The 26,663-nt window shown below is 34.5% G+C and overlaps 2 protein-coding genes and 1 long non-coding RNA gene across 10 annotated transcripts in view; 1 reads left to right on the top strand and 2 right to left on the bottom strand.

Moving 5' to 3' along the window:
* Nucleotides 1-26,663, top strand: part of LOC105194098 (heterogeneous nuclear ribonucleoprotein 27C) — a 50,549-nt gene that overhangs the window by 23,284 nt on the left and 602 nt on the right. For 2 of the 5 annotated variants that reach the window (XM_039455122.1, XM_026130803.2), the window contains one exon: nucleotides 17,252-19,982. In XM_039455122.1, the coding sequence (XP_039311056.1) occupies nucleotides 17,252-17,385 (134 nt within the window). In that variant the 3' untranslated portion in view covers nucleotides 17,386-19,982. Of the gene's footprint in view, nucleotides 1-4,598; nucleotides 11,412-17,251; nucleotides 19,983-26,278; nucleotides 26,406-26,663 lie in introns of those variants that run through there. The other 3 variants (XM_039455123.1, XM_039455125.1, XM_039455124.1) reach the window with 3 other exon arrangements.
* LOC120359000 lies at nucleotides 11,461-17,252 on the bottom strand. Its single transcript, XR_005575905.1, has 2 exons — nucleotides 16,259-17,252; nucleotides 11,461-16,127 (listed from the first exon to the last, which is right to left on the bottom strand). It is a non-coding gene; the product is annotated as an uncharacterized LOC120359000 (long non-coding RNA).
* LOC105194639 (ankyrin repeat and death domain-containing protein 1A) overlaps nucleotides 20,490-26,663 on the bottom strand; it is a 31,956-nt gene continuing 25,782 nt past the window's right edge. Inside the window, exons 10-14 of one of the 4 annotated variants that reach the window (XM_011159660.3) lie at nucleotides 26,070-26,168; nucleotides 24,929-25,024; nucleotides 24,164-24,398; nucleotides 22,808-22,984; nucleotides 20,490-22,563 (exon numbers count right to left, since the gene is read on the bottom strand). In XM_011159660.3, the coding sequence (XP_011157962.1) occupies nucleotides 22,478-22,563; nucleotides 22,808-22,984; nucleotides 24,164-24,398; nucleotides 24,929-25,024; nucleotides 26,070-26,168 (693 nt within the window). In that variant the 3' untranslated portion in view covers nucleotides 20,490-22,477. Of the gene's footprint in view, nucleotides 22,564-22,807; nucleotides 23,294-24,163; nucleotides 24,399-24,928; nucleotides 25,025-26,069; nucleotides 26,169-26,663 lie in introns of all 4 variants that reach the window. The other 3 variants (XM_026130800.2, XM_026130801.2, XR_005575904.1) reach the window with 3 other exon arrangements.

Here is a 26,663-nt window from a genome sequence, read left to right as displayed (position 1 = left end):
TTTTTTTACGCATGTAGGGAGGGTGGGGGGAGGGTGGGAATACACCGCTATCGTTTATTTCGCTCGAGAACGGTCGAATGATTATTTCGATTTTAGTAGAATGGAATTCCTACAGTCGTTGGGATACTTTAAAATAATATCTCGCACACGGTACGATGAGAGAATCGATTGATCTACTTTTATCATATTTTAGTGTGAAGTAATAAGGTAATAGACGTAAAGTTGGTAATGATTGTAACGATAATAAATGAAATTATTAACTGTAATAACATGACCTGTATACTTGTAAACTTTTAGCATTGTATTGGTAAGGTCGTATCCCCTTACGAGCTAATCGTGAATAGTATAAAATAGAGAATAATATGAGAAAAATCTATGGTAGTAAGTTTAGTAGTACTTCACAAGTGTGCCGCATTTTGCTGTTTGCATATGCGATATGCGATTTTCTGAAAACAAAAAGTGAGCAGGCGCGTAATGCCCGTCTCAGTAATAAGGATATATTTGTTAAATGATCTTTACGCTCGCGCGCTTTCCGTCCGTCTTATTCCCAGTGCTCCGAATTTAATGTCACCCTGTGCTGAAAGAGGATGTTCGACTTTCCGCTTTGATAAACGCTTCCGCGATGAAATGTTATTTCCACTCTATTGTGTTCGATTTATTCGAGAATATCCGTATCCAATAAAATGATGGAAAACGTTGAATGCTTTGTCCAATCTATTCTGGACTGAAATTTTAAAACAGTAATATATGTCGAAATAACCAGAATAATGTTTACATGTACAACTGTTTACTTGACGAATTTTGAATATGCAGAACGAGACAGACTAAAACAAAACAAAAAAATGTTAAATAAATGTTAAATAATCAAATCGCAGAGTAAAAGCAATAAGCTTCGAAGAATACTTTGCGTATGAAAGATCTATACTTGCGACAAGCATATCTCAACGAAACGTTCCATTTAATTTTATTTGTCAGTTCACTCTGCTCACAGCATCAAATCATTTTCAATCAATCTACGCTGCTGATAGATTTTGACAAGCTTTTATCTTACAATATATGTTCAATGAACTTTCTTTTCTCATGATGATCATCTTTCATAATTAATGGATAATAGGTGTAGATTTGACACCATTGATTCTGTGTATATTGAACATTTATGTATTATGTAAGATAAGAGACAGATAAGCTTGTGATCCGAGTGAATTACTTTTTATATATCTATGATAAGCAGTTATGAATTTTTAAAAGTAATTGACACAGAATCAAGTGTATTAATTATTACTGGAACAAAGAAATACAAGGAATTAAGTAAGAATAAATTATATCAAAAATATTACTAGATTATCGTCATGAAGTTGCGATTATTTTAATCTTTAATTAAAATTGTGATAAAGTGTTACCTCAGTTTTATTTTTTAAGATTATTGAAATAAAATTTATTAACAATGTATTAGATATTAAAAAAGGAAACGAGTATTTTTTTAAGTTTAACCTTTTAGCGTATCTTGTTTTTTTCTTTTTTTATGCTTTTTGATAACTGTACACTGTTAAATGTTAAAAGAATCAAATTGAAACCATTTTTTTTTTAGTTGAATAACATTTGTTATTTTTAATTTCAATGTGTGTGTATGTCGAAACGTGTTATTTTTAACACAGAACATATGGTTATAAAACAATCATATCTAATTAATTCAAATCTGTAATTTCTGTATTTCAGTAGTTGAATTGTTTAGCTTCAAAGTAAACAACGTTTTATGTATGCTCCTATTGAATAATAAGCTAAATTTGAGTCAAATTTAATACATTTCTTGAGTTAAATTGTTTAACTCCATTGTTTTAGTTAAATTATGACGAATTGAGTAGGAGCAATGTCGACCTGTAGGAATGATTAAAAATGGCTCAAATTGAGTATAATTCGACATTACAAATTTAACAGTGTAAAGAAATTGTTATATACGTTTACTTCTTACATATGACTACAGTTACATATCTATATTGTTCTCTTTTAACAATAATTATTAAATACAAAATTATTGAAACATAATGTTTACACTATTTGACACAAAACTTAAAATTAATATAATAATTCAAGTATATAATTTATAATTGAATTATTGAATAAAAGATATTTAAGTACTCTGAAAGGTTTAATGACGCAGATAAAAACTATGATAAAGCTTATATTAAGTGTTTTTAGAAATTTATTACAGCCTTTCTATATTTAAGTTTAAAATAAAGGCGGTTTGAAAATAAAATACGTGAAATATAGATCAAAATAGAAGGTAAAAAAAAAAATAACATCATAGGACAGAAAGGCTGTGTTTCGTTTGGTGCGAGAGAAATCTCAAGCGCGGTCGACTAGACCGTGTGATTAAAAATAAGTAATCATGAGATTTGAAGTCGGACATTTTTCAGACAGCACAGAGGTGTACGTTCCAGGCCAAGGCGCATGGTCTCTATTTCAATTTTTTTCTCGCAAGAAAAAGCCAAAAGATAAAGAATTGAAAAACAGGATAGGATAAAAAGAGAGGAAGGAAGGAGGTTTTCTTTTGGTGAGAGAGATAGGAGAATGCGAGAAAGAGAGAGAAAGAGAGAGAGAAAGAGAGAGAGAAAGAGTTAAACATACGAACGATATGTAAGAGCATAATTTTTTTTGTATGATCCTCCTATATTAAATGATAATGATTAATGATTAATGATTACTAAATTACCAACATAAAGCATATGTGGACAAAGTAATGTTTACACGCTACTTCTATCATGTATCTATATATATTCATTACGACATATGTGTATGTACACGCACTCGTATGTCTGCTCGTGTAAATGTATACCTTTAAAATTATATGCGTATATCGTATAGGGGTCATAAGTATTTTTTTAAAGGTATGTACATTGTGTATGCACGGTCATTCGTGCACGCGTATGTCCGATAAATACGTATGCCACACACACACGTGCATACATATATTCATATAATCTGAATAAATACAATCACTACACCAGATACATACACTATCTTTTGTTTTCTTTTCATTTGGTGGAAAATATAGGCGCGTTATCCGCGCTGTCGACGGAGTAATGTTGGTTGCAAGGATATTTTTTATCAACCGTTGTAGAAGTAAGGCTTAGATTCTATTCGACGATGTTATTCGATCATTTCGTATCGATATAGCATGCATAAATCGAGACTGAAGCTTTCAACTTGCTTAATCGTAGGCGGTTTATTCTTATTTAATCGTGAGGATGCGAAATAGACGCGTGTATTTCGGATAAGGAGTTACTTTGGTAGGATAAAGTGCATTTTTAGGGAAGTCTCATCTGTCGTTTTTTTTTTTTTTTTTTCCATATATCTACAACAATTCGATTCAGTGGAGTTAGGCCATTTTTACAGTTTGCTCTCACCAATATTTGGCATATGATCGCTACAGTTCAGTTCGATGTAGATGCAGTCGTTTCGTTACGAAAATTTTTTTAGACTCCGAAATTTTCCGATCCGTTTCCGCGTTCGAGATATTTCTTGCAACTGAGACTACTGATGTTCGGGATAATAGAACGAAAGGTGACAAATGAATAAACTTGGATGGAACAATCGAGATTGCCATTTTGTTTGTCGCAAGGACATCATTTGTTTTGGCGTCTCGCGGTGTTACTTGGCACGTCACATTTGCGGCCGCGTCACGTAAACCGATCCCGAGAAGGGATCGATATATCCCAACTAATCTTTCAGGGTGTATTCTAAGCTAAACTCGAAAGTAAAATTCCTTTTTTTTTTTTTTAAAGAACGAAAAGAAACCAGTTTTTGGAAAGTCTTAGTGACACGCAGTTAATCCGTTCTCCTTAAGTAAGACAGAGGTCTGAACCACTTGGGACCCGAAAAGAAAAACTTTCTTGTTTAAGTACTAGTTAATTAACGGTAACTCTTAGAGATATCACAGGGCCGAGTGGGAGTATCACGTGTAACAATATTCGATTCCGTTTGGATGAATAAGTAATTAATGCCTGGCACATGTTTGCTTACGTGACATTGCCGATAGAGCGATGTAAAGCATAAACTAGTTGTAATTCGTAAACTTAACTTAACCGACGAAAGGACTGACTGTGCGCGGCGAGGGTTTTATAATTGTTGGATTTATATTTAATTAGACTTTGGTTACTATACGAACTTACTCGATAGAGATATGATATACTTGTAAATTTTATTCTACGATATATGGTACGTCAAAAGTGCGCGACGAGATAATAATGCATTTTGCAGCTTAATAAGGGAGAGGACTACGTGAACCTGTGAATCAATAGTTTATCTTTCGCATAGAAACGTCATTAATGTTAGATGGTACGTTCAATCAGTAACTAGATCGTTATGGAAACTTAATTAAGGAATTACTACTAATGGCTAATTAAATGACCAATCGCGATCATTGATCATGCGTGTAAGCAGAGGAGTGCATCTCCTATTATTGTACGATGGTTGGCAACTTGTATAAACCTTTAACAGCGCGGCGTTTTATAAAGCAATATATATATATCGTTAAACATTTATTTATTTTGATTATATTATTTATTAAAAATTTTTTTCTTTTTTTTTTAATTATATAGGTGCACTTTCAAATGGAATATCCAATCCAATTTATTCAGGAATTGCACCCAGTTACAACAGTCTTGCAAACAGAATGCACGTAATGCGGTTTTGACTACAGACGAGTTGACAATGAAGTTTTGGACGATAACGAAGTTGGACAGAAATATAAAAATATTGCGCATTTGTACTGTAACGCGTAAGCAAGGCCACGGGTGCAAATCGATATTCGCGGGCATAAGCAATTCTTTTATTAAAATAATAGAATTCCCGGGACGTTTCGATTATTGGTTTTTAACTCCTCACTCTAAATCTGAATCAGTGGATAATTCTGATCATCAGTTCTAAGTATGCCACTGGTAATCAGTGATTATCTGAACTGAAAAATCAATAAATTTATCGTGTATTTATTAATGACTATTTATTAGTATTTACGAGTGTATTTATTAATATACTGATCAATAAAAACTTTTCAATGATTGTCAGTAACTTTCATTGATTTTTAGGTAAAAATAATCACTGATTTATCCGTGCCAAGTATGCTACTGGTAATCCAGTGATTACTCACTGATTCAGATGTAGAGAGCTCTCGTTTCGAACGCAAACATTCGAATTCTATTTGTTTGCATAAGAGAATCGTCGTTTGCGCTCGCGAACATCGTACTGGCCTTGATTTACTATCTGCGATTGATTTTAATGAATTGTATTATCAAATATCATGTTAGGTTTATCATGTAAGTTTTTAAGGTGTTCACACTGCTCAGTATATTAATTTATAAATAAATTCTGTAAGTCTTTTAACTGCAATTATATTTAATTATTTTGACCACAAAATTTTATACGGCCGACCATTTACCTAGCTCGCTAATATGTCGCTAATATGAATCTTTTGCATTTAACGAGAGTTTTCTAATACTTGTGCTTCGGACGCGACGCAAATGTGACACCCACAAGAAATCGAACACACACATACACATCGTAGACGCTTTTAAGGTAGCGCATACACGTGAAGATTTATATATAAGCGAGCGCTTGGAGAACTTTGTCGATTAGAGTACCTACCGCATTTTACCCCCTATGTCGGAAGGGACGCTCGCCGTCATTTACATCATTTACTAAGCAAACCACGGCAAGATATAAAGGTGCCGATATATAAATAGTATTTACGAGTCTGTATGCGCATGGACTAACTAGATAACTGTTTGTATTTTAACAAGTAATATTTAATGTTTGATGTTTCATCCACTCCACATTATACTTGTGTGCGTAAACGTAGGAGAACAGCCGTGGAGGTAACTGTGTTAATATTGATAGACGAATCTAGGATGGGTTAGTGGTTGGAACGCATTTTCGGCTATCGTGGTTTTCCTCTTTTCGTTCATCACAATTTGAGTTGCGAGTATCTGGCGAGTAAGATCGTAGAATCAAAATTATTTCTGACATTGCGACACTTCTTTCAATGATGAAAATAATAGTAATTACGTAAATATTGAAAAACTCGCAATTCACCGATCATTTGGTGAGATTTGTAAGATAATGGAAATTATTAATTCTTGTTGAAAAATATTGCATTTAATCTGATTGATCTGAATGCAGATCGCACGGGTAAATTTTTTCGATTCTATTCTATATCGTCCCCAAATTTTACTCGCCGGAGGAGCTCGAAAAATTTATCAATCAAAGGGAATGTTGGGGTTGATATTAAAACGGTTCGCATTTCCAATCCTGGGATTCAATTGTCGACTAGGGCGCGGCAGTTATTGAATCGAGATTGAGTTCATGTTTCGCTCATTTTAGAATTTCGGTTTCGTCAGAACGGACGCGAGAGGCTACAGATCGATCGCTCGCCAAGTCGAAATTACCGGCTAATTTTCGCGTTTTATCAGCATACAGTTATTACGCTACAGTTATGTTCGTTTAAACGTATAATTTCGCCAAGTGAAATACGTCCAACGACCACTGCCCTCCGTGGAGACACGAGAGCGACGGTCCTTTTCGTGTCTGGCGGTGTCCCCCTTTGGATAGGGGCAGCCGGAAGAAGGGTCGCCGCGATACATAATACGATACAAACGAGCGTATTTTATCGTGCTGAATAAAAAAAAGGGAAATAAAAATCGCGCGTCTGCTGTTTCTCCTTGCGAGCCGCGTGCGCGCGTACTCACGCGCTTCAGCCCGATTTGGAAATATTGCCGTGACACTTAGGCTTAGGATAAAAAAGCGGAAAAACAAAACCTTATTAAAAGATAAAAGAAGTGTCAAAGTACTGCTACAATTATCACTAATTAACTATTAACTATTAACGCGTTAGTACCACTTAAAACGAAAGATTAGCGGGGAGGGAAGCGAGAGAGAGAGAGAGGTAGAGACGAAAAACTACTGTTGTTATTAATTTCTATTTGTAATTAATTAATTGTCATCAGCCATGGCTTTACTATTTTCTTGATAAAATACTATATCGAACAGCTTCTCGAGGCTACGGAGCAATGAGGGCGTGTGAGAAAGTGCGTAGCTTAGATTAGTAAGGCGAGCATGTTTAAACGTTAATTAAGATCGATGATTGGGAGTGAGTGCTTAATTTGTGTCGTGGTTCTGTAAGAATCCTGTGCGGCCGAATGCTGCGTGGGTGTGCATGTGCGAGATGAAAAAAAAAAAGAAACGGGCGCAGCAAAAACTTGGGACTCGGTTAGATAGATAAATAGACATATATAAGACGACCTGGAAAGACTGGGAATTAATTAAATCACATCCTCGGAGTAGAGTTAATTAGGAAGGCTGGCTGTAAAGTCAAACGACTGTTCGCGTTTATTGTTACTAATAGTTAATGGGCTATCTCTAACGTCTTACGGTCTAGTTTACTCGATAAATGGACAAAAAAAAGTTGTTTAATAAACTCGTTACCTCCGCCTAAGGATGATAGCTGTTACGAAAAGTCGTAAGGTTTAGCTGGGTAAGGCCGAAATCGCATTAAATAATATGAGGATAGAAAGTACACACCGAAAGTGCTACACTACAGATCTCTCTTTTTCTTAACGCGAGATAGTTTACGGAGGGAAAGATAAGTGCGAGCGAAATTTTCCATTTACCCGATATCAGCAATTCCCTTTTATCAACTCGATTTCGTTCTACCTCGTGCGCGGTTCTCGATATCGCATCACGTCTCGAACGACGACGACGACTTTAAACTTCATTTAGCTGGTAATGTCTGAGCAAACAAAGATTAGGATTCGCAATTATTGAAGCAAGCTTCGAAAATAAATAACTCTAACAACGCGCGAGACCAAGTCGACGGCTTATTTTCGTTCTCTTTTATATTACATCGGGCGCGAGTGTTTACCTCGTGCTTCGATGACACGATTAGCGGACTCCTTTTTAAACGTGTCTTAAAAAAATCGCGACGATACGTGTCGTCGTGTGCCCCTTCCCGGAGGGTGCGACGGCGTCGGCAAAAGGCGGACGGGGTGAAAGACGAATGAATGTGTAAAACTTGGGCAAGACGTCGTAGCGGTAAATCGATATAATTATTGATTAAGAGATAAGTTGTGTACAAATGTATTATAAATTAACAATTATCTCCAGAGTACCTTAACGCAGAAAGGAAAACAAGTAATTAATGAAACTCACTTGACTCGTTTTAATTATCGTAAACACATATTATATATATAGAAACTCGTTGGCCCGCTCTTTTCGACGGGCGGGCACGAGGGCGGAAGCATTGTGGGCGCATATAGAATCAATAATTAAGGTATCGATTATTGTCTAATTAATTAATTAAACTCGTAACTCTCGAAATAAGGCCGTTGTAGACAAGTATTAAAATAGGGAAAGTGAAATATTTTTAATGAAACCACAAATGCCAACTATTGTGTTCTCGTGAGAATCATAATTATTCCGTAATTCTTAAGTAAAAAGAAAAAAGGAAAGCGTATCTAAGTCGTTGATTATATAAGTCGTTGTAATTTAATTCTTTTGTTAGAAAGCAAGACGGTGGAAGAAAGTAAAATGGGATATGATAAACCACACGCAGAACGAGACGTACGTAACTGAGGCGAATGGACGTGCGCACGAGATGCGAGAGAATGTCGAGTGATTGACGAAATTGCATGATAATGAATCGATAGGAACGGTGATCGAGCGACTGCTAATGAATGTTAAATTGAAGGAGGAATCGAATACATTCGTGTACTTTTTTTTTTACTTTTCTGATAAACACGCAGAGTTTATTAAAAATATATCGAATAATTTATTGGAATTTATTCATTGATATTATCAATTTTAGCATTGTTTAAAAAATTGTAAAGTAATTTTTTTTTTTTTTTTTTTGTAAAAAGAATCGCGATTTGAAGCTAAGTCTGTTGATTCCTACGATGACGATATCTGCATTTTAAGAAAATAATGAGAACAAATGGAGAAATATAAAGGATTATGGAAAAGAGTTTGAAAAATTTTGGGAAAAAAGAGACGAATAGATTCGATTTCTCGGATGGGAAAGACGACATGAGAGGCTCGAACGAAAGGGTTGTGTGTGATTATAAGCGATCAGGAGACAACGAGTGAGGACGTAAATATCCGACGTTAACAACCAAATGGCAGATACATACATACACATATTTAGAGTGACGTTCACAAACGCAGTTTTAGTAATACAGGAGCATAGATCGTACGGGGTACAAGTTGGCGCGCGACCATCGCGCGTCGAATCAGGTTTAAGATTTGCCAAATCTTACTAAGTAAAAAAAACCACGCGAAACAGAGTAAAGTTTATTAAGCTGCACTACGTATAGCATGTAGGGAGTACTTGCATTAAAGAGAGAAAAAAAAACATAGCTAAAAACCGTTAGTGTTTATTAAAACGAAGATGTGATGAAAAGTGCCGGCGCAATATTTCCAAATCGAAGCCCCTCGAACCTGCCGCTTGTCGGAAGGAAACCGCCCTCCGATCCCGAACGAATCCGCGTGCAAAAAGAAACACAAAAGAAAAGAAAATGGGAGGGAGAAATGTGAGGAGGAAATCGTGATCACAAATCAAACGGAAGGAGACTCTCGGTCATTGCATTTCTCTTGCAATCGTGTCTCCGTTTTTCTTTTCGCGATCCTTGTGTCGACGCATCAGTGTGTCGACGGAGCGTTTTATAGGTTCGCAGGGCACATGCATAATGTTAGTTATCAAAATGTGACAAAAAAAAAAACGATCGTCAAATATAACTCGTCGGGAACGTGTTGGTGTCCTGCGTGCGAAGGAAAGAGCACGGCGAGAGCGAGGGAACGGAAGGAGGAGAAGACAGAGACGGATCGACGAGTGAAAATTACGAAAGTAGTTAAAAAATAATTAACGATCGTTATCTATTTTTAGCGATGTTATCTCCGACACGACGGGTGGGGGAGAGATCACGGGAGATTGGCGTGGGCGAAACGACAAATGAAAGGGAGGCACGAACGGCGTTTTCGGTACACCTATCAGATTGAATTGACGTGACGCGAATTTCTGCGTTTGTTTCATACGAAATAGCAGGGCTCTGCAATTGACGTAGTCTGCGTGGCGTGGGTGCGATATGGGACCGAAGTCGGTCAAGGCGTTCCTTCGAGATTAATAACGGAAACACATGCCGAAGTTTAATTAGTCTGCATTATAAATTAAGATTCAAACTACGTAACGTCGGACCGTATATCGTCGTAGAGCTTCGTGTAATGCCACTTAATATCAGGACGATCAATTCTTAATGAAACATCTGTTGTGCTAATCTGTTCTTAACAATTTCAATGAAGATACTTATATTAGTATGAACTTTAACTTGTAAATATTGCCATTGAATCAGTATAGCATGAAACAAAAAATTTTGTAAGCCATATTTTTTATATAATTTTTTTATTACGACAGCCATCTGTATCGGAATATATTTTTATATGTAATTACAATTTCAAATCTATTAGTAAAAATGTAACTGCGGACACTTTCCATCAACTACTATTAGCTTATTCAAAATAATTTTTTAATTTAATTTCATACTTCTCGTATTTTTGATTACTATAGAACGTAAAATATATCTTAAATATATCTTTTAGCTCAGTCATAATGATGGAATATTAAAATTTAAATCTTAAATAATTACTATAGGCTATTGCAAATTAATAACCGTTTTAATGTGCTTCCAACAGCGTCGCATGTACAACATTTTCCGCGAGGGACTGCAAAAAAGTACCGTCTTCAAACATAAAATTTCCCGAATAAAATAAATCTAAAGAAATGTATTTCTGTACTAGAGACTATCAGAAGTGTATGTGATTTTTAAAGATTCTATTGATTTATGTGAATTGTTTTTTTTTAACATTAAAATGCTTTTTACTTTATTCTATGTATAAGAATTTGCATGGTCCGACCTATTAAATATTCTCTTTGAGAATGCCTGATATTAAATGTCTGGTCTTATAACGGCTAGTGTGAATTGCTTGATTTGAAATTCATAGAAGAATATCTGATGTTGCATCGATACGACGGTGACGTTACGTATAGCTTGAATCTGAAGATATGAATATATGAAAGAAATATCGGAGGCGGATTTATTAAATGAATCGTACCGATATAAATCTCAGACGTGAGTAGAAGTTTGAAGCGGTGAAAAGGGATGTTCAGAAGTTGGACGTTGAAATCAGTATGGAACAGGCACTTTAGAAGTGAATTTCACAGATGACTGGCATAGATCAGGTTCAGAGGTAGAAGGATAGGGAAATTTGGAAGGATTGAAGGTCGATAGATGGACGGGTTGTAGTAGGTCAAAGAGGATGAATCGAAGATAGAAATACATATGCCAGCGTAGTCAAGAAAACGATGCGCGCTAGAAAAATGTGTCCGTTCGTTTTTTTTTTTTTTTTTTTTTTTTTTTTTTCCGGAAGAATCCTTGACGTGTCTTCGAGGGAAGGATATCTATCAATCTGATGTGTAACGGTAAAGATAGGGTAGTCGAAATAGAAGAGATCGACATCGACTCGTTCCGCTGATTTCTTCTCGTTGTTCCTTTTTGCGTTTGACACATATACGCTTGCCGACAAACGTTAAGGAACAAATAAGCTGCTCGTGAATTGTTTAATTAATACATTTTGTTTATTCACACATACGTGTAATTGATTGCATCGCCAAATACAATAAATTACATGTTTGCTCTGCGAAATGTATTCCTTGTACTCGGTTGCAATCGATCGTATAAACGTATGAATAAATGAGATGTGACAATTCGGGAGTGATTACCTTGCTATTTAATTTTTGTCAGTAAGCGTGGACGAACACACATGAACACGCACGCATGCACACACGCGCGTACATACATTGCTTTCGTCATTTTGTCATGTTATTTTTAGCCCATACGAGTACGTCATACACCATACGCCCTTACTCCCTCCCCCCACTCTCGACGACACATAAAATAACAGTACTATTATGATAGTTACTGTACTATTATTATTACTACCACTATTATTACTATTACAACTACTACTTATACTATTATTATTACTATAATTATTCTTACTGCTATTATTATTATTATTATTCATTGAACACACACACATATATATAAAAAATATATATATATTAATATGCTTAACGGTGTTTCTAGTGGATTAATTGATTAATTGATACTTAAGATATATTAATAATATTAATAACGATCATTATGAGACGTATATAATATTATATAAATAAATAAATAAATATATATATATATACATAAATCTATATACAACACATATATATATATATATATATATAATGATATAATGATGATAAGTTGATATGCTGATTACTATGATATAATATAGAGAAAAAATGGATCATTATTCGTAAAAATACACACTGGTATAGATTATGAGAAATTATGATTAAATAGAAAATGATATTGATGAAAATTTCTATCTTATTAATCGAACTAATCTCGATCCCTTTACTTAAAATTAGATCGTACCTTACTTAGTTACTATTTCATGTGGTTGAGAGACTTAAAACACTGCACAGCATAAATTCTTCTAATGACGATCGTACTAGCATATAGTTATTATCGCGGGATGTCAGTATGTGAGTGGCAGTGATCAGTTCGAGTATCTATCATTTTAAAGAATTTTTTCGTTTTAAATTTATATATATAATTACAATTTATATATATAATTTAATATATATATAATTTGTATATACATGGTATGAATGACAGCGAGCATGCGAGTGCGCGAGAGAGGAGGGATTACATGTGTTTCCTTAGAATTTTAATTACGATGGTGCATCTGTGTCCGACGATCGATCCCCTTCGATCCCTCGGATCAGTGCCATCGGCACCGATATGCGTTCCACACGACCTTCTACTTTCTTTTTGCCGCTTCTGTTTTGCAATTATCTCACGCATTGCGACTTCCACCGTGCATACGCGATAATGTGGGCGCAATCGAAACGCGACCACGTCAACGTCCTACTTGAAAAGATACTTTATTACAAAAGTAATATATCATGGATATATTTATAATATATCTTAAACGTGAAAAAATTTTGACGCGCAGTTTTGACACTTTTTATGCGGACATTTATCGAATCGATATCGCGACAATTTTCGTATGCACGGTGCCGCTGTCATTAACGAGAGAACGAAATTACAGAGGTGGTCCACTGTTAAAAAAGTATTGATTGGATTCTATGGATTTTCATTGCCGCAGACAGAACGTACCGGATACGGTGGAGACAAGCTTTTTTAATTAGTGCAGTGTTTTATGCGCGTCCCAACATATCCTGCCATGTTCTCTCGAATCTGAGGCGTCTCATTCTGTATAATATAATTATTATATCCAGAGTTGTTACACTGGAAAGAACGTTTGCATTTTTTTTTATTACGAATTATTTCGCGTTGCAACGGTGAAGTCTCAGTTTCGAGTTGATCTGGTACTAGACATGTCAGCACTTCCGTATATTTATTTAAACATGATTGAAGCTACTATGCGCAAGTTAAGTACAGATTTGTTTTAAAAACTTTTTTTTAAAGCTTTCTCTTTAGTTTAATGATTCCGTAATAGATTTGCATCATTTGAATCATTAGTGTTGACATGTAAATCGAAGCTTAATCTCTAAGTACACTTAACCCATTAACCGGGCAGGCAGTTAAAATATTTCTCTGGCGTTCGTACTTTTAATATGCGTATAATTTTCAACGTTAAAGATCGTAACATAGTTTCATATATTACTATGTAGATATAACTTACACGTATATGTAGATATAGATATATACGTAAATGACGAAAAAATCTCGTCTAGAAGTGCATCGATCAAAATGACACTTTTATAAATACACATATAATTTTCAATTAAATAAGACTCAGGTTAAATTTTTAGATAATACGATTTCTAATTTAAGCTATTTGATATAGAGACTTATATATTTATATATATATTATAATGTACGATGTTTTTGAATTCGCATATTATCGTAAATAATAATTTTAGATAAGACTTAGATTATTAGGCTGCAATGGACATAGATATAATTATAGTGTTAATATTATGAAAACGAATACTCGGTTAAAGGGTTAAATTAGGAGCTTCATGAGACCGTATACTCAGCCACTTGAAGTAAGATCATCCTCGACGAGAAAAATACTCGAACCTTGTCCACCTTTCTCTCTCCCCTCTTTAATCCTTTTTCTGTCATCTCTACTATCCTCGACCGTTGCACGAAACTCGCTCGAGAATTATTTCCGGAGGAGTGGCTCTCGAGGGAGGTAAGTGCGTTCCCAGAGATGAAACGAGCTCTAACGATCTTTCCTACCTTTTCTTCCTCCGCAGATATCCCGATCCCCAAATTCAAAAACGTCGAAACCGGAAGTCCGGCCTTCATTCCCAACGGAGACGCAGCCCCTGGTCCCCAACGATTTTCCTTGACCCAACATACGAATTACCATCCTTATAGACGCTAAAAAGGACCATCGATGTCCTCCGAACGGCCGAGAGAAACAGGTTTTTCCATGAGTGCGCGAGTAGACGGGAAATGGGGAAGAAAGAGTGCGAGAGAATGGCAGAAAGCGAAAGAGAATGCAAGGGAATGGGTGCAAGAGTGGACGCGCACAACTTTCGGCCGGAATCTCCCCATGCGCGTACCTCGTGCCGGTTGTATCTCCATAGTTTTGATTATATATTACAATTTGTTAATTTTATAGCGGTGACTTTAAGCTTTCCAGCAATCGAGATGGCGCGCAGTAAGATCGATCACCGAGTAAGGATTAATTAATTAATTAAATTAGCCAGAAGTAAGTGCGCTCGGTTTATACAGTAAGATTTAACTAAGCCACCGTCACATATGTTAGCTGTACGATTTTCATTATTAAGCTAACATTAAATTTTATCGCTTAATCTTTAGAGTGTAGTATCTTTGTAGTAAGTCTTAAGGTATGTCCCGCTTTTTTATAGATATACATGTGTTATCTTTAATCGTGACGATGTTTCTATAATTGTTTTAAGTAGTAATTAAACATTAAAAGTATAAGTCATTAAAAAGTGAAAACATCTATTTAACGCTTTTCAATTGTGAATACTATGAAATAACGAGGATTTACAGTGCTTTCGAAAAAACTTGATTTATTACAATCACTTTTATTTTTTTTTTTTATTTTTTTTAGATATTATTTAAATTCTTTATCTTCTAGTTATAGATGAAAATGGATAGAATATCACTATTATAAATTATTACTCAAACAGGCTGTTAATTACTTGCCTCACTGGGACTCTGAAGTCCAACGTTACTTTCTGAAACTAATTGCAAGATTTCAGAAAATTACATTCTTTTTCGATTCGATATTTGGTCGAGACATTTTTCTAAACGCGATAAACGTTATTTTTAATAAAAACAAAACAAAATTGAAAAGCGTTAAAAGAAAATTGATCGTGATGACGCTCCGGTTTTATGTCCTGTGTCGTGAACGGATATAAGGTCGATGCGGACCGTTTTTCAGGCGTCTCCTTTTTGCAAATTAGTCACGAACCCGTCGCGATTCGAAACTCGTCCGGAGGTCCTAAAAGCCGCCACTACGATGCACGCTCGGATCTCTCGGATACGGAAAGAAGATGTGTAATCTCTTTCGAAATCTAGGTCGGTGACATTAATTTAGCCCGTTTGCTCTCGAATTTTCAAATTACTCTCCGCAAAATTCCACTCGTCCATTCATCCATACATCCATCCATACGTTTATCCGTTTACTCATCTATCCACTTATTTATTTGTCCCATTCATCCATCCTTTTATCCATGATACATCCGTTCATCCATTCATTTAACTATTTATCCATCTGTCTGTCCAACCATCCATTCTGCGCCTCAGATCGTTTCAGAAGCAAGACATCTATTCTCTGATCCTACACATAGTTCCTTCAGACTACTTTCTCTTCCAAACTTTTGCTTGCTCCTGTCTTTCTACTTCTGCCCTTTTTCTTTTTGTTCTTGTTTTATTTTTGCTATTTTTCGTCTCTGTACACTTTATACACTTCTGTTATAGCAAAAATGAGTTGATTAAATATTTATAAATCTAAGCGATCTAAAAGAAGACATTACTAACTTTCTGCATTTTTTTATTATTTGTATCTTAATTTCGTTTTAAACAAATATAATATTAAAAAAAAATCTTTTATTAAAATTTTGATTGGGAATCTGAAGCGTTTAACTTACGTAATCATTGAATATAAATTTATACATCGTAGCATGTTTTTTTCTTAAATTAAACGTTTACTTTTGTTTATATACCGTGGATCATATTTTTTTAATTACTTGTATAGTTATCTGATTAAAATTTCAGTTATATTAATTTTTTTGATATTTCAGTAATATCGATTTCTAAAATTAATTCAATAAAGATCATCTTTATGATATATCGCAGTGTACTATTACCAATAATGATAAACAAAAATTGTTTTATTATCAAACAAAAATTATTTTCTTATCAAACTAATAATTATTTGATCTCAAATATTTATTACCGTTGAGATTTGGAGTTGTAGAAACTTTAGGCGATTGTCTTGGTTGGCTTCTCCATTCTCCATTCCAACTTCTTTTTTCAGCTAATTCCGATAATCTTAACTCTTTGCAGTCTTATTTCAGGTAAGCTAACGTTGTTTGTCAACGTTGTTTGACATCAAATTTTTATGACGTTTTACAATAATGATAAAATAACGTCAGCTCACCTGGATTATCACGTTAAGAATATTACTGCATCTCTAACCTACTATGATATTTCATAACATCAATAAAGATTATTTTTAATAACTTGAAATTAACACAAACATATGAATGTATCCGATCGTTTGAACTAACTGTAATAAATATCTAAAAACATGAACGTTAATAAATTATTCAAATTATAATTTATTAATGCTCAAATTTATATAATAGATTTATGTGTCGGACAATACCTGTGAAGGCGTTAAACGCATTAGTGAATTGCGCTGCGTCGTCAAAATTTTGTCTATTTTTAATTATTCGTAATCCGGATTGCAAAGAATTAAGCCTCCTCTGCTTTTCACGTTCAAATCTCCCATCGAGGATCAGTCTCTTGAGTTATTGTAGAATAACACGAGTCACTGCTCTGTTACCACCATCTCCGATTACGTCCTCTTGCCACGTCCTGGCACGTAGTACTATGTTCTTTTGTGCGATTCTATACAGGCGCCAGATATGGATCGTCGAGTGTTCCTGCCGCGCCAGGAACTGACAACTACAGTGGTGGTGGGCCCCAAAGGGGTTACACAGGATCGAGCACCACGTCGAGCACCAACAATTACCATCCTTATCGTCGCTAAAAGGAATAAGACAGAACTGGTTTCGGCCACGGTCCGAGATCCTTCCCCTCTTTGTTGCTAACGTACACATTCGCATGCATACTTATTACGAGTTCATTTATACTCGGTACTAGAACAACACCCGCCATATTTTACGTCTGCGCTGGAGAAGCTCACGAAGAAAAAGGGATCGACGTATGGTACTTCGTGGGACGAGCGAGAAACGTGCGACAACGATCGAAGAAAGGCGCAACGTTGTTTGCCGTAAATTTGTCTCGTCTTCAACTTGTATATTTACCATAGGTGCATGCAACAAAGAAAAAGAGAAAAATTGCGGAACACTCGCGCGATAAAAATAAAGAAAATAGATCGATGGTCGTTACGACTGATCGAGCGGTGTCGAGTAGATTTAAGATCTAAATACGACGCTTCATTGATTGATTCTCCTCGCGAGGTCGTACGTCGAGATACTTTTATGTATGTGCAGCAAACTCCTCATTGAAGTTGAAATCGATTTTAGATTACTTGACTTTTTGTTCTGAATGCATCTCACGTTTCCCGAAGCGCATTGTTTGAGCTTTTGAATCAAGTTAAGAGACTGCACAGCTTTTACAATAGAGATTGGACATTACAATTATTGATTTATTTCTAAAAATTTCTAATTTTATATATTGGATAGCTGTAAAAGATTATATGTATATTATATACGTATAATATGTTATATATAATTATTATAATATTATATATGCTATACATATAATATTATGATAATCTAATAGTGACGATAACTTTTCTACAAAAAGTTCATTTTTTTCCCAGTAGAGTAACATTTAAGAGATAATATTTCTAGAAGTTTGCGATAGATTTCTTGAGATAAATAACTCGTGAGAACTCATCAATGATCTGTCATTAAAAAAATGTTCGACAGGTTTCAACGTACAAACGTACTCTTACAGCGATTAACTTGTGCAATTTATTATTTCTCTTCCATTATTTCGAACTGCGCGCACGTTATGTACCCTGCGTGTCCGGATCAAGCGGAAGACACGAGCGACTTCAGCGACTAACGTTCGGTGATGAGCAAGTCAAACAGCTTACGAACGCATATTTAACGTTGACGCGCGATCGCGGATTGTACGTATGTTATAACTGTACTCGAACAAGTGTCTACCAGCGTATAAGAAGTGTCGCGAAACAATGAGAATACGATCAATAGGACGGAGAACAAACCAAACAACGACTGTGTTATAGATATACACGACGCCGCTACCGTAGGAAGACGATATCTTTTATTTTTTCATTTACGTGTTGTTCAGCACGAGAGACCGACTCGTGGGCAAATTATTAGGTTTATTCGCAGCGGCAGCATTCATCTTACCGTCTCTCTTTCGAGCTATTTCACTTTCGTTTTGCGGGCGATCAAATTGCTTTTTGCCCACCTCCCTCCCCCTTTCGTGTGTTTCCTCGTTTCTTTTTCAATTATATAATTGTCGACGGCAGCGTTAGAATATAGAACCTAATATTTTCTTTTTTTCGATTTCTGCCGTAGGAAGTTTATTTGCTAGACGTCCTTGATCACATTTTACTGACCGGATGACGCGAGGCTTGCGGACTTGAGGTAAAAACAGGTCAAAAACGCATATGAAATTTTAACGCACTACGAGCGCAGATATGACCCAGTCATTTGACACAATCTTCTTGACGCAATATCTTTTCCTTTTGCGATTCGTTTTGTTTTAAAAGTCTAATCATCCAAATTTCAGTAGGAGAAATATTGTTTCTTAGATTTTCAGATTTAAAATTGTATCTATGGGAATTATATAATACTGTCGCCTGCGATGTTATTAACGAGAAATGCAATTATCTGCGTTATGAATGTTGCCAGTTTATTTATTTGTTTGGAATCGATTGTTTGCAAAAGGCAAAAGAGAATGTTCTGTATACAAAAAATCCGGAAAAATGAATCAATCTATACATTTCAATATTAATATCTTGAAAATATGTACGCATTTGTCTCACTTCTCCCATTGTTATTTCGAAATCTTTTGCAAAGGCGTCATAACGAGTGAAGCGAGCACGAATTGTCCCGCAAAAAAATCGCATAAGGTCAAAACGCCAAACGTATTTACTAAAATTGCGTTAGTGGTCTAAGGGATAAGAGTAGTTTTTAGATATGGAGATACATTTACACATATGTACAACTGTAAAATGTATCCGACTGTAAAATAGGAAATGAGGAATATAGTGCGTCTCTACGAGATGCGCGATTGACTTGTATTTCGTGATGCACCTGCGTTTCGGCACACGTACCTTCGGGATTTACGAATTTCAAAAGAGATTTCCGGAATTTGCGACAACGAAAAAGAGACACGCATTAGGGTACGGTCGTGTAACATCCGTAATGATAATACTGATTAAAAGAGTTTAAAAGTAATCCGTCGCGGTACGACTACTATTGATGACACCATCTCCATTTCTATTATTCACCACTCTAATACTATATTAGTATTTTGTTACATACTGCGAATCGAGAAAATAGCGACAAATGCATTCTTTTATAGCATAGAATAATTGATATATTCCATGCGGATTAATAAACGTTCACATTTTAATAGAAACGCTTGGAGTCAGTTATTTACGAATTAACCTATCACTTCGTTCTGTCTCTATCTTGATCTTCCTTCCCTTTAGCTTGATTTTTTATTAGTAGTAGTAGTAGTAGTAGTAGTAAGAGTAGGTAGAACTATCTCAGTCCCTATATCACTTACAATTAGATCTAAAGAGTCTACAAATATAAAAAAATTCACTCGAAAGTTATTTTTAATTTAACAATATTTCAATTAATTAGTTAAACGTTTATTTTGATTCAAAGCGAGTCGAAACATTCAACTAATCAACTGGAATAAAGGTTCCTCATTAGTTCTGCATTATTGTTACGCTAAAGAATCTTTTTCTGTGACTCTCGTTAAAGTTTACGAATTAAAAAATTTGTATATATATAAAATGTGTAGATTTAAACTCACGACCTGTCACTTACGAGGCCATTGCTTTTGTATGGAGGCACACGGTATTCCATTCGATTTTCTGCTAATTTTCTATTAATTTTGGAAGTGAAAAACACCATGTTCTTTCCTGAAAAATTAAACTTGTGTGTCAATACAATTTACTACAACAAAGTAATAATTTTACAAATTTACGTTGTATACATTGTATAATTTATATGATGCGTTTGAAACACAATAATATATACGACGGTTTACAGAATACAACGATTTATTACATCAAGACGATATGTACATTGTTGTAAAATCGTACTTTCAGAAAGCAGCTTCGGAAGTCCATGATTTTTTTTTTAAATCCATGCGTAAGTATTTACTTATATATATTAACTTTTGTATTATCGCTGCATTACTAATTGTCGTAATTGTATGAAAAAATTGAAAATACAGACGAAATGCAGAGAAAGTATTTTCGCATTTAATTATTCTCGATATCTTTTAATTGAGTAGTTCATCAACTTTATAAAATTATATAAGCTAAATATGGTAGAGAAGAAATGATTCGCTTCTCTCACTTATAAATTTATTATTATATATTTGATTTCATATAATTAAAAATTGTATTTTTAATTTTTCAATTTTTGCTTTATATAATTTTTTATTTTATTATTTATTTTGCGAAATACAGGATAAAATTATGTATAATGTTATCGTTTGTAGTTAAGTCTAAATTTGTAAGTTTTAGATATGTAGATTGTCTCTTTCGAGAACCGTGCGCGATAATCAATATCGATTTTATATTGATAACTATTCGAGGTCTAATCTAATAAACTGATATCACATCGAAAGCCCTGCAAAATTTACTCTCACACTTACTCTATGCGTAATTATTCCGAAGAGTATCTACGTTCGATTGTTACTTTGATTTTACAATTGTACATTTTTTTCGATGGCTTTTGTGTACTAACTGTATTTTTGTTTCTACGAGTTACGGAGGCGTTTCTCTATAAAAGAATCGCGAAGATAAAACGGAATCATGATAGTCTGTCTGAATTAAGTTTAGCTTAGGACGGCTTGGTTTCGTACGTATAATTGTTTAAATACTCCATTTTAAGTATTCGCTCTCTCCTTTTCTCATATTATTTGTATATAATTCAAATACCTTTTTCACTGTTGTCGCGTCGTGTATGATAAATATTATTTAACCCGAATGTAGCGGGTCCATTTTCTTTTTATTCCAAAATGAATGAAGCTACTGTATATACTTGTAATCTTTAATCAACTTTTCTCAAATACGGATTGGATAATATATAATCCGTCTGATTAAAAAATTTAAGAAATAATTCATTATGAATTTTATTTTCTTATGAATTTTTAAATCGCAGATTATTTATTCAATATTGACAGATTAACCTCATCCACGGGTCATATAACTTATCTCATCCATGAGTTAGGTCAAACGTTAAATTTTGACTAAAAAATGTGTGTGTATGTATATAAACTCTGTCGAGTTATATATCTCATATTTTGCAAAGAAATTCTTATTCTTTCAAAATAATAGTGGCAGCTGGGATAGATGATCCAGTTACCTACAGTGTTTCAAATACTGAAAATTCAATCTTAAAATAAATGTTTCTTTTTAACTATAAGAATGAGATTTTATTTTTAATGAAATGTTACGACAATAAGTGGACTGTTTAAGAATTCAAGTAAAATTAAATATAATGCTGTAATAATATAAATTTCATATTAAAAAAAGCATTAAAGATTGAATTTTCAGCATTTGAAAAACTAGTATTAATTGGGCCATTTCATCTATACCTGCGTCGTAAATTATAATTGTTTTTTGTATTCTCTAAGAATTTGCGTAACATTGCATCATTGGTACGAAAGGCAATGTACACAACATCGTATGCTTTTTATCTTTCTCGTAAATCCGTCGTTAATGGCATTCGCCAAGTTGAACTCTTTCCATTACAATGCAAGTAAGCTTCCAACAACAACAGCAACAACAACAACAACAACAACAGCTATTACGTAAATTACAATATCCATTCGTTACGTTTTCATATGATTGTGTAGAATTTTCACGTGAACTTGGCACTTGCAGACATTTACGCAATGGAGCATTTGTGACATCGTTGCCCTTTCGATTTTGCCTTACTGTCGTCTCCCTGCTCCAACTGTTTGCGAACGGATTCTGCAAAATGAGCAAAAGCAAATAGAATCTTCTTGTAGGAAGTTCTATTCAATTCTATTTTATATAAAATTCAATCTCAGATATATTACGTTTGTTATTGTTATCTCTGTAAACGTCGGTTGCGCTGTAATCCCAATGTTATCTTTGTGAATAAGGAATATTTTTACTACGCGCGGTAAGAAGTTTGTTGAGATAACAATCGGATAACAATAGTAGTAAAAAAAGAGCGAATTTATATATATACCAGCAACTGCTTTCTTGTCCACCGCTGATAAAGCTTCGCAGAGCTCTTTTGTCAATGGTACATCTGGATTCAGTCCGGAGGCCCAGATCATTAACATTCGGAACCCGTGCTCCTTGTAACTCGAGGGACCTACAATTGGGGCTTTATCGTCCTTTTCATAAGACTGCCCTTGATGCACTATAGGAATATCGAGGTACAAATATTCACGTGTAATCCTTCGTAATTCTACGACTATTTTATCATATTTTATGGTGCAACGTATGTTTACTGTTATCTTTCGAATTATTATCCGCGTGAGTAATCTTGTATTAACTTTTGTACCTCGATGGATTAGGGCATATTTCAATTTTATATGATCTCGTGACTACCCATACAGCACACTCCGATTGTTGCGGAAAGTTTTCAGGAAAGGTTTCGACCTTTCACATTTTATCAATCCTGGAAAGATTCTGCAGAATGTCTCATGTGAAGTGTTGAAACATGTTTCTACAATCCATCACATACAGTAAATTTGTAAACAAATTTGATTAGAATAAAAAGTCATGACACCAAAATAGTTTCGATATAATTATTAAAAGTCATTTTGTGATCAATCGCGATTCATTATCGTAATAATATCAGAGCGATAGATTGATACATTTATATAAGTTTTGTTTTTCACGCTAATTGGCATTGCACGGTAATAATCAGACTAATGGGTGAAATAATACAGTAATACGTAAAATAGCAGATAACATTTGCCGTTTTACATTTTCTTATTGAGCAAAGTTTGAATTTTTCAAAAGAAAGTTGATGAGTTGTTTTTACTTATTGACTTTAATTTTTTAATTTTATGTAGTAAGGTACAAGAATGTTTTTCAAATAAAATTATCATTGTTTTGTATACATACACTCATGCATTCTTTTTGTTATGTTTTTTTTAGAAGGAATATATAAATTTATTGTATTCAGAGAAGTGATGACTAGTAATATTTTAAAAGATTTCATTCATTTTTGTAACTTTTTGGCAATATTTCAGAAAAGCAGCAGATTTCTTTAGTAATATTTTTTTAGCAATTTTTCTACGAGGTTTTAAATGCACGAACCAATATTTTGCTATTCTGTTTCAGAAATGTTTTAAACATATTGTAAATTATTTCACTTTTTAGTTGAAATATTTCTAAAAAAATTTTCAATGCTGTATAGGTACGTATTTGTATCTTTAAATGTGAGTTCTAAAATCTTTAAATGTGAATTTTAATTAAAGCTAATAAGGGGACATCAACAGAGATACGTAGATAGATGATTTGAATATTTTTTTGAAAAACGGAATAAATCGCTGAAAAGAACCTAATAATACACATAATATCGATTTACCGGTATATTGATGCTCGATAGCTCTGATCTGCTCGGGAGTGAAGGCCCAATGAAAGGCTAATTTTTTCCAATCTTCAGGCGCTAGTTGCTTGTAGGCCAACTTCCAAAGAACGGATCGAACTTGCTCCGAGAGGCGGCTGTTGTTGCTGGAGATGCTGCCACCGCGCGAGCCTTCTCTCCACCATCTTCGGGCCGGGGTCAGTTCTCGTACTTCCTTGTCAGAATTCGAGATCTCCTAAAAAATCCGTAAATTTTTATTACCTTATCTGATTTGACTTCAATATAGATAAAATAAGTAGAGTACGTGATATCTAAACGCGTATTCGTTCTGTTTCAAAAAGTAATCTCGTATTGAATTTGTGCTTTTTATTGAAACATTGTTTGGAGCATTACCTAATTTCTCTGAAACTGTGAATACCAGAATAAATATTTTTATTTTTATTATATAATATCAATTAAATTGAATAATATTGATAAAAATATATTTATATTTTTATTGTACAATTAAAAAATAAATAACGCCGTAAACAAATTTAAATTGGAAATTGAAACTGCGTTTGAAATATACGAGATACTGTTTACGTCATATTCCGTATTTTTATTTTCATTATCGAAGTTTCAAGGTTCGTGAAAGTAGCTTAAGGGATATTTAAGCGTCAAGCCCCAGGATAAGCCGCAGGTCAAATGCAGTGTCAGACGCGAGGTGAAAGGAAAGGCGATCGACGTTAAACGATATTCTTGTAACTACGACGGGTGTGTACTTACCGGGGTCGGATAATCCAATCTGGCGGTCTTAATGATCATGTCGACGATGGCCGTGAAACTGCCCCTCGCCGCAATGTAAAGTGGCGTTCGACCGCTCTGCAAACGTCAGGATAAACTTCGGTTTAACTTTATTATCAAGTTTGCGACGGTTGCCGTCAATCCGGCACCCCCTATCGCGTTAACCGCAGCGCGCCCGAATCAGGAATAAGATGTTCGGTTCTCGGAGTTTTCTGCAAATAGCGCGAGTCAATTTCACGTGACACGTGTCGCATTGTCGACAGGATCGACTCCACTCAGGCTTTTCATCCAATGTGTTAATCAAGAGTGGGATGTTATATTATTGGAGCCGTGTCGTGAGATTGAATCTTTTATTGCATTCTTATCCTATTGCTTCTATAGAACGAAATGCAAGCAATGAGGTATATATTGAAGAAACTTAAGTCGTTGAAGTTTCCTTATTTTGTATTATTGTTCAAATTGATGTCTTAATAAACGACGAGCGCACGTGCGAAACTTTCGAGTTTCCACTTCTTTATTTTGCGGATATAAGTAATACTTTTATTAATTTTACTAGCGTTTTCATAACTGTCGTCGCGATAGTAGCTTTATTTGTTCAGGTGGAATAATAGTGATTCATAGTAATCCCGTAATATTATCTTGATTAATGCATTGTACGTAGGAGGTCACTATTAAAGCAGATCTGTTAATTAAGGCACAACGAAGAATGTAATGAGATACAAGCGGTATTTATTTTGCTAATTTATAGCACTATTGCAGCGTTTCGCTTTGATTTGTGGATTTAATTAGATTTTCCTTTTTAATTAGTTCCACGTCCGTGGAACCTTCCTTCACTCTGTAAAAAGTGAAGGAATTACGATTTAACTTATCAAGCTGATTCAGGAATTAACTCGTAAGTAAAGTTTAATTGGTTATTGAATAATTTGTGTCCGATTATAATTCTACCGCCGCGCAAGCACCAAATTCATGGCATAGCAATTTATCCAATAACGGGACAATGTCCATAAATGATTTAGTCAAGCGTCGATAATACGGTTCGAACACACAAACGGATTCAGTTAATTATATCGTCAAAGTATAATGCAATGATGCCCAATTCTCTAAACTACGTTTGATTATTTACCTGTTCTTTCTGCTCGATATTCGCGCCTGCTGCAAGAAGTAATTCACAAATATCCGTGTGTCCCATCTCAGCCGCGATATGTATGGGCGATTGAAGCCTCTGAAGTAAATCGAGAGGAAACGGAAAGATTAAAAGTTCCGTTATAACAGATTTTTATTGTAAATTTTCCGATATTGATATTGAATATGATTGTAAAGATGTAATTTCAGATTGGAGATTGACAAGCATAATATTGTTTGTTGTACAAGCAATATTATTTTTCATGATACTGACAACATTTTGGAACATGGCATGGATGCCGGATCGATTTTAAATGACTTGTCCACTATGCTTCGCGTAAGTAAAATGTATTTCATAATAAATAAAAACTACAAAAATTACACTAGCTTATAGCCAAAAATTATTTTGAATTGATAGAGAAGATGTTTCTTATACATTTTTGGATACTGAAAATGATGCTGATGAAATCTTTCAGCATATCAAATTTCTGAAGTAATTAAGCTGTACGAAGTAGCTTTTTTTGTGATATTTGAACCGTTTTCGAAAGATTAAAGCTTGAAAGTAGAAAGATTAAAGCTTGAAATTCTGCTTAGA

This window comes from Solenopsis invicta, chromosome 11 (genome assembly GCF_016802725.1).
Source record: "Solenopsis invicta isolate M01_SB chromosome 11, UNIL_Sinv_3.0, whole genome shotgun sequence".
Classification (NCBI taxonomy): domain Eukaryota; kingdom Metazoa; phylum Arthropoda; class Insecta; order Hymenoptera; family Formicidae; genus Solenopsis; species Solenopsis invicta.
The sequence above is the reverse complement of the archived record's forward strand: the minus strand, read 5'-3'. Positions and strand labels throughout refer to the sequence as shown.